The sequence below is a fragment of the Haplochromis burtoni genome, unplaced genomic scaffold, assembly GCF_018398535.1.
Source record: "Haplochromis burtoni strain Fernald_Lab_line unplaced genomic scaffold, NCSU_Asbu1 Contig_2849, whole genome shotgun sequence".
In the NCBI taxonomy this organism is placed as follows: domain Eukaryota; kingdom Metazoa; phylum Chordata; class Actinopteri; order Cichliformes; family Cichlidae; genus Haplochromis; species Haplochromis burtoni.
Genome location: NW_024585210.1, coordinates 504 through 9,614, shown reverse-complemented (window position 1 = coordinate 9,614; position 9,111 = coordinate 504). Strand labels below are relative to the sequence as shown.

The 9,111-nt window shown below is 39.5% G+C and overlaps 2 protein-coding genes across 2 annotated transcripts; both read left to right on the top strand.

The window, feature by feature from the left end:
• The first annotated feature begins 158 nt into the window (after nt 1–158).
• LOC102311386 (E3 ubiquitin-protein ligase CBL-B) lies at nt 159–7,225 on the top strand. The gene is made up of 4 exons (XM_005953057.3): nt 159–488; nt 2,528–2,713; nt 2,854–2,958; nt 3,975–7,225. Exons 2-4 carry the CDS (start codon nt 2,641–2,643, stop codon nt 4,226–4,228), a joined length of 432 nt encoding a protein of 143 aa, XP_005953119.1. The 5' UTR covers nt 159–488; nt 2,528–2,640; the 3' UTR covers nt 4,229–7,225.
• LOC106632836 (E3 ubiquitin-protein ligase CBL-B-like) lies at nt 375–1,309 on the top strand (the record flags this gene model as incomplete). Its single annotated transcript, XM_042217752.1, is given in 1 exon segment — nt 375–1,309. A coding segment is annotated over 1 exon segment (128 nt), but the record flags the coding sequence as incomplete, so codon positions are not given.
• Nucleotides 7,226–9,111: the final 1,886 nt, after the last annotated feature.

The window sequence follows — 9,111 nt, the reverse complement described above, 5'->3', positions numbered from 1 at the left end:
ACACACAAACCCCTCCACCACGATAAGGTAGCGATTCAAGGAGGAGCTAATTTTATTATTTATAAACTAAATAAGAAACAAAAGACATTCTCAAAACAAGATTAATAATTTTATTCTTTGTGTTCTTAGTATTTCACTGAATCAGCATTCTCACCAATAATAAACAAAATGACCAACAGCAATAGCATATATTGCTTTGGAACAATCCATTAACTTGCTTCATGAACAGTAAAATAAAAAATCTAGATCCTAACTAAATGACATGTCTTACCATACCTTATTCAATAAAACTTAAAAATATATAAATTAATTTAGAAAGAAAAGATGCAATATTGTGTCAGACTGGCTGTTTGAACGTTTCTTTGCTTCCACAGGTGGATGTTCAGAATCCATCGGTGGGTTAGTCTCGGGGGCAGCACATACTACCCTCTGCCCCTTCAACATCCAAAAGACACCATCTGACTATGACTTTCTACTTCCCCAACCAGGTAGCCCTCCCTAACAGTGCATGTACCTTCTCTCACTCAGCCATAGCTTCCTGTGCATGTCAGCTGTTTCATGCTGCCTGTCCTGTCTGTGTTCCTCCTGCAGACATGACAATGCGTCTGTGCCGTTTGCTGTGCTAACTATAAGTGCCCTTTGAAAAATGTTGTGTAACTCATTGTTTTTGTTCAGTAAACACAAATGATTACTATATAACACGATATTTAATTACACAATTTTATTCTGTGAAGTTAAGTGTGGTACACTAATTATTGGAGCCAATTTAATAAGCTCCCTGCTATGGTATGATCTGATTATGAGCAGGAAGCATGTGTATGTCTTTGTGTCATGAATGGATGGGTATGTGTGAGTGAGTGAATGGCCTGGGTGTGTGTGTGTGTGGGCACGGCTGGGCACAGCCCAGTGTTTGAAGCTCGCTGTCCCTTTGGGACATTGCTGCAGTTCCCCAGGATGTGGCCCTGCCTTTGGTTCCAGGGCGTGTGGCTGGATGTTCGGGCGTGGTTGTTGATCTGCTTCTTTGGCGTGGGGGTGGTTCTCCGGAGCCTGGGGCCCTGGGGGTGTAGTGACCAGCCTCTGGTGGAGCTGGCGTATTTTGGCTTCTCAAGTGACAAAGACACATACACTGACACGAACACACACGCACAATATCTATGAAAAAAAATACATTTCCACTCGCCCCTGCGGGTGAGCTGTCCTTCAAGATCAGGTCCTCTACCAGAGGCCTGGAAGCTTGAGGGTCCTGCGCAGTATCTAAGCTGCTCCTAGGACTGCGCTCTTCTGGACAGAGATCTCCAATGTTATGTATGTTCCCGGGATCTGCTGGAGCCACTCGCCTAGCTTGGGAGTCACTGCACCTAGTGCTCCGATTACCACTGGGACCACCGTCACCTTCACCCTCCACATCTTCCTGAGCTCTTCTCAGAGCCCTTGGTATTTCTCAAGCTTCTTGTGTTCCTTCTTCCTGATGTTGCTGTCATTCGGGACCGCTACATCGATCACTATGGCCGTCTTCTTCTGTTTACCACCACTATGTCCGGTTGGTTAGCCACCACCATTTTGTCTGTCTGTATTTGGAAGTCCCAGAGGATCTTAGCTCGGACATTCTCCGCCCTTGGGGGCCTCTTCCATTTTGACCTTGGGACGTCCAGGTTATACTCAGCACAGATGTTCTTGTACACTATGCTGGTCACCTGGTTATGCCGTTCCATGTATGCCTTGGCTGCTAGCATCTTGCACCCTGCTGTTATACATACATGTATATATATCTATATCTATATCTATCTATCTATATATATGTATATATATATATATATATATTAGGGGTGCAACGATACACAAAATTCACGGGTCGGTTCGGTTCGATACTTTGGTGTCACGGTTCGATATTTTTTTGATACAAAAAAATGTTCATGCTTTTTTAATTTGTCATTTATTAAAATTATAAATATATATTTTAACTCAAAAGTACAGTTTTAAATGTAATGTTGCTGAAACAACAAAGTAATAAAAAAATTAATTATCTGATGGAGAAATCACTCATCTTTGGAAAAGAGAGTTTATTACCTGATATGTTTAATATGGTGCTGAGAATATAGCCCAGAAGAAGCGTATAGTATAGCTTTTATTTTGGAAAGAGCCATTTCTCTGTAATAAACTCTGAAATTTCATGTTCAGGCATTTTACTTTAACTGTGATGATGTCATTCCAGAACTCCAACATATGGTCTTCATTTGAATACTCAGATATATCTGACTGATTATAATAATTTTTGTATATTTGATGTCTTAGCACCACCTCAGGGTGTAGAAGAGTCACACATTCATGCCGATTTCAGCCTTTTTGTACTTTCTTTCCCAGTCCTCCAAGCATGCCTTTAGTATGTAATCCGTAGGACTGCAAGACTGCACATAGTTTAGAATTCTTAGTCAGCTAACTCCTCATAGAATAAGTAGATACTGTCAATCAGGACCAAGCAAAAAACCCCAAAACAGAACTCTAGCATCTGGCTTGTGTTCCCTTACAGTATTTGAAGACACCTTAAACAGCTGCCCTCCATCCCAGCCTCCTCCTCCTCCTCCACCTGTGAGACACAGCTTTACTGAGCCGCCCTCATCACCCTCATCCTGTAACTCTTCCATGTCATCCAACTCTGTTATCACTCAACTACACATGCCCCCCTCTGGACACGAGCATGTCCTGTTAACTCCAGGTAAAGTTTTTCTTTTAAAAACAAGCTAAATAAATCGTTTTAGGGCATTATATTTCTCAGTGTAATAAGTGTTAAACTTATTATTTACAACATTGCTTTGCTCGTGTTGGCTTGTGTGCCTGACTTTCTCTGTTGTCCAGACTCAGTTTTTGGAATGGTGAACAGTGCTGCTCCCTCGCATCCAGCCAAAAGGCAAAAGGACAATGTGAAAAGCTCCAGAGGCATCCTGGAGTACAACCATCCAGGTACAACCTCTCACTAAAGAGACCATCCTGTCTCTTTAGTGAGTGTTCACTGAGCTCATGGGCAATTAGTAATACTGAAAACACAAATTTTTGGTTAAAAGGTTCAAAGAAGAAAAGGTGTTTTTCATGTGTTGACTCGAGAAATCTCATCAACATGGATTCTTCTTTATGTCCCTAGCAACTTTTCAATGAAGACAGCAAGACTGCTTTTGTACAAATAGGCTTGATTCCTTTCAGTCAGAGGAGTAGAAATAGGGCTGCTCGATTATGGCAAAAATGATAATCACGATTATTTTCACTGAAATTTAGATCTCGATTATTTGACAATATTTATTTAACAATAACAATGTATTGAGTAATGGCTTAAAAGATTGTCAAAAAATAATATAAAATAGTGTGCAAATACTGATAACAGTGTTATAATGTTTGCAATATAAAAAATAAATGAAAAATGTAAACATCTATGTTTAGTGAACTTTGCAGTGTTGCTCTGTGGTGCAGCTACGACACCGTAGCAAAGTTTACACACTGTGTCTACCTGACTCCACGAACCCATAATGTTTCCACACCACTGGAGGTTTTTTTTTTAACCTCTCTTTTCAACCAACGGCAGTCACTCTCCTCTCCAAATAACTTCTGCTTAGCTTTCCGAGCTTTCCTCGGGTCCTCTTAATTGTTGTGACGCGTGTTCGAAATGCAGAGAGGTGCGCTCAATTTGCCACACGGAGCAATGCGAGAGTAAAGCACGAGGGAGGTGCTAATAATCGGCTCAATAATTTGTAATGATCGTTGAAAGCCCAGATCGTAATTTAGATTAAAATTCGATAAATTGAGCAGCCCTAAGTAGAAAGGCAGTGGAACATCTAGGCGATTTCTACATGATTAGAATCTCATGACTTCATGAAAAATGTCTGAAATCTGAAGGTGCAGGAAAAAGTCAGTACGATGATAAGCAGTGTTTAGTTTTCTCCTTCCCAAGTTTTCCACTGACATCATTTCTCTTCTCTTCCTCCAAGTATCACTGGACTGTTTGCAGGCACCAGCGAGGCCACCCAAGCCATATCCGAGGAAGATTCCTCCAGAAATACAACCAGAAAAACCACACAGCCTGGAGCTGGAGAGTGAAGATGCAAAGATAGCCAAACTGATGGGCGAGGGTTTCGCTTTTGACGATGTGAAGCGAGCACTGATGATTGCTCAGTACAAAGTGGATGTGGCCCGAAACATCCTGCGAGAATTTGCCTTAGTGGCCCCCAGACTCAACCTCTAGTCCTAACAGAGTGTGAAAGTGGAGCACAGCGATGAAGCCGTGCCTCTAAAAAGGGCTTCTTTATTCTCTTTGTTCTCAGAATTTTAGGGGAAAATAGTGAGGGAAAGAAACAGAAATATTTCAAGGGAGACTTAGTTTTTTGTTGCCAAACAGAGATGACACGCACAACAAAGTGGCTAAAACCAAATCACTGCAGAGCACAGAGAATCAAAAAAGGGAAAGATATGGATGTGAATGATTAAATCTGTGAAAAAAGAAGAGGCTTGTTATGTTTACAGTGAACTTTGCCAGTGCTGGCCTCTGGATTTAATTCTTCTGTGGGTCTGGGTGCATAGACCAGATCATGCTACTGCTGCTACTGTCGTATCACATTACTCAGATCTGAAAGATTCTTATAATAGCAAAACAGTTTCAGCTGCACGTTGTCAGAGGGTCAGTTTTCATAACCAGTGGGGTGAGCCTTTCTCCAAGATGTTTCTTCTCTAGCTGCTTTCCACCCTCTCCTCCATTTAGTGCCTTCTGTTTTACTTCCTCCTCCTCTTCCCGTATGTATTTTTCAGAATACTCCATTTTTTGCCCAGATTTTGACATAGTAATTGTACTACATGTAGAGGAATAAATACTTCATTTGGACAAGAAAAGCAGAGAAGCATGGGAGGGCTAATTATGCTCCTCGCTTCTGTTCCTACACCGGGGGATGTTTATTATTATGTTTTTCATTTTTGGGCAGCAAGCCTAGGAATGTATTTGTTCTCCATAAGTGACCTTTACCTTTTTTCATTCCCTCAGGCCTAGTTTTTTTCTTTAAGTGATGCTGTGTTTAATGTTTGTGGATGTTTGATTTGTCTGTGTCTAAAGCCAAGTTTAAAGAAATGACAGGAACGGGTGCAGTTCCATAAAACATACATATCTGTTAGATCTTAAGAGATGAGACAATCCACAGCCACCTGTCTCCCACTGTCTCACACTGAAAATGTTCACATCCACACATGATGGAGGAAGCACTCTCAGCCTGATTTTGAGAGAGTGTGACTTGATAGCTTGCACGTGAACACAATGGAGAAGAACAAAATACTGCACAGGTTTCAAAACGCAAGACCAATTATATGCACAGTCATTGTAATGTTAAAAACCTTTACCTCACAATATGGCATCTGCTACAGGAAAAAAAGCATAAAAACTTGTAGCAGTTTGTGAAGCACATGGTGCTTCACAAACTGCTACAACAACTTCAGTGTTAATCAACCAAAACAACCACAGGTTAAAGCCTAAACCAAGAAAAGACACAATAGTGTCATAATAAAGAAACTTATCACCCTCGGCACCCTGAGGCTAACTAAGCAGTGTTTCAGGGTTTCTTTATCACAAAGAAAAGTTTAAAGCCTAATCTTGAAAGTGCAGTGCCTGTCTCCTAAATCCAAACTGGATGATCTGCTGCCCATTCTGTTTTTCAAAAGTTACAATTTTAGCCAAACACATGGGGTTGCATATTAAAAGATATCTGGTGTAAAACTCAAATCAAACATCTTGTGCTTCCTAACGTGGTGATCCCTTTGTAATAAGGGAGCAGCTGAAGACAGCTTTTATACAGAGTATGCAGACCATAAAATCGAAATTGTATGGACTGCAGTGACCTTTCCCTTCAGGGGGACTAGTTGAACCTAACAATTCCACATATTCACAGAATCCACTGTAGGAGTTGGGTATTTGTGTCTTTAATATGTCAAATATCTGAAATTCGATGATAATTTCACCTCATAATTTGAGACTGTGATAAAATTTTACTTTCCAAAGTAATTTTTGAGATTTCCTGAAAAATTTCTTTGAAGAAAACAAGCTCTCAGGTGATGTGACACGTTGTAAATCGTTTATCTAGGTGATTTCTGTTCTTTAAGACCTATTTTGATATTTTTCTGTAATTGCTTTCATGCATTTGTCAAACCTGCGGATTTGTTGACATCGTGTCTTATCATATGAACAATTTATCCTTTGTTCTGAGTTTTTAAGTCAGTAAATCAAGACTCCTTAGTACAAAAACAAACAACCGAGGGCAAAAAGTTGAACTGTCCTTAGATTAAATACTGTCGTATTTATACGTTTAATCTTTGCTTGCATAGCATTCGCAGACAGCATGCTGCCTAGATTAAACTAGGTCCTATTTTCCTGTTTTCACGTCCACATTCCAATTTTATGGTCATTCACTGTTAGACTATCAAAATAATCAGAGTTGATAAGTGATAGTGTTTCATTGTTTGTTTATTTTTCACAGAGCCCACTCTGATTGAGGCTCCTCCCTTTTCAAATGGAAATAAAATGGTTCAGTCAAAACTTTGTTATACCGTAAATACAAGAAAATGATATTCACAAATCTACTAACACAGCTCACTGGCTTTGTGTGTTAGTCTTTAAATGGTCCAGTTGTATTTATAGTGTGAGTGTGATCCCCAGCATGAAGGCCTTTTTTTACTTGAGTATTTAGTTCATATTTTGGAACAAGCCAAGGTTTTTAACAGGCTTCTCCATGATAAAGTTCAAGAGACTCACATAGCTACCAGATTAACATGCAAAAATGTGAATGTGGCTCTACCCCAGCCTAGTTCATGTATTAATGGAGACAGGGAGTTTACACATATCTGGAACCACAACACTGATATTCCACATTCTGATATGCCATTTAGTGGCATTCCCCCTTAACTCGATGGTTTGCTTTTGCAGTGGTTCTTTTGTATAGCAACCATCTTTCCTAAGCTCAGTATTATCCATTCTGTTGGACACCCTTGTGATGGGCTTAAATAACCTTTGGTTGCAAAGGGCAATTTTAATGTTCTGAATTCATTGACATATCATTAATATGTCAATGAATTCAGTGAAAGTGCTCTAGTGAAAGAAATGTATTGATAATATGTCATGCATAATGTGCAGTGTATGTTTATATTTATGTTATTCATGCTTGATTGGTTGATTTTTTTTTAAATCAATAATAAACAGTCACAGTTACCTATTAAATGGTTTGTGTTCATGTATGCCAAGGTTATTAACCCTAAATCTGATGTGTGCATGCCCTTTCACAGCCCTTTTCTGACAGCTTGTGTTTAAAATACACTCTTTCAGCCAGTGGCTTCTAGTGAACATGCAACAGTAAAAACAAAGGTATCCATCCTCTTGCGCTTATTCAAGTCAGGCTCGTGGGGCTGGAGGCTCTCCCAACTACTATAGAGCAACAAAGCTATATCATCAGTAATTATGACACAGAACTTCCCTCTGACCACAAGCTACTCAAGTCAGATCAGGAGAAAAGTGTTTGAAAGTGATTGGAGGTACACAATTTAAAGGAATGTTGAAAGTTATGCATCAAACTGTGTTTTTTTCCTTCCTTTTCTGTAGTTGAATGATGTGTTTGTGTATTATCTGTGGTCTCCATTGAGGAGACTGTCTCGGTATGGAGCTGCAAACTGCTTGACATCTGCCAGTTCAAGTCTTAGTGAAGAAAAACCTCATGTTCATTATAGAAATCAAAATTACTTTTTAATATAACCTTGTTTCATGTAAAATTAAGGATAAATGTTTCACAATTTGCACTAATGCAAGAATCAGACAGAAACGCGTTGGTGGCATTGACCATGTTAACTCTTTTGTGCACATAGTCAGTTTTCCTGTAGCAAGGGTTAGCATAGGAAACAGCATTTGAATAATGCAACTGGATTTCATTAGAGACTCATTAGAGACTTGTTCAACTAAAAAAAAAACTGCAGTCATTGTTCATCTCTCAGAAATATGACTGTCAGGTTTGCCATGATGGCATTACTTCGCTTAGGTGTCATCGTTAGAAAGGATACAAAACATTTTCATTGTGATGCAGATGATACCCGGTCTTGTCTATCTGTTAGGTCAGATGACACACAATAATTATTTAAACTACAGGAAATAAAAACAAAGACCTGTAAAACCCCTAACCGGTTGTGGCTGCTGGGTAGCCCTCTTGGATAAAATTTGGATAAAACCGAGTTGATGGCCCAGGTGATAGTGGAGGATGGACAGATGTGTCTCAGAAGGTCAGTGCATATTCTTTCATTGAAGGAGTTGAGAAGCCCAGAATCACAGGTGAGTACCAACCAAAACAGATAGTCTCCAAACGGTGATACAGATAGCTCACTACATACAACAACAACCTGATCAAGAGGTCAATAATGTAAAAATCAGCAAAAGGATTAGGATTAGGATTCAACTTTATTGTCATTACGCATAGAGGGTAACAAAATACTACTCTTGCACTTCTGATTAGATGCAAATTGTAAGTGCAATAAGAGCAATTATATACAGATACGTTACGTATCTGTATATAATTGTAGCTTGCCTCCACCAGTGTGTGAGAGTGAATGAATAGTGGCATTGTAAAGCGCTTTGGGTGCCTTGAAAAGCGCTATATAAATCCAATCCATTATTATTATTATTATTAAACGTAGAGAGCAAATATACAGATGTACTATGGGCAAATGTATGGATATACTGATATATACAGATAAGGGTAGTATAAATGGTCCAGCCAACACGGGTTCCAACCAGCAGGCAAAATCCAAAAACAAGACCAGCCTACTTTCACCTGAGGATGCCAGAATCTATAAAAGGAAAAAAACATACAATATTACAGAGAAAATTACACCAATTGTAGAATCCTTTGGTGACAGTAGGAAGGAAATATGCCATTTTAAGGGGAAGAAACCTCTGGCAGAACCAGGCTCAGAGAGCGGCAGCCATCGGCTGAGATGACTGAGATCAGAACATAGTCAAATAATTCTGATTCTGACGATTAGTTTAAATGAATCAACAGTCATGCTAACATAATCATCATGTTGTAAACCAGGTTTCTGTAAGGTACGGTGGCT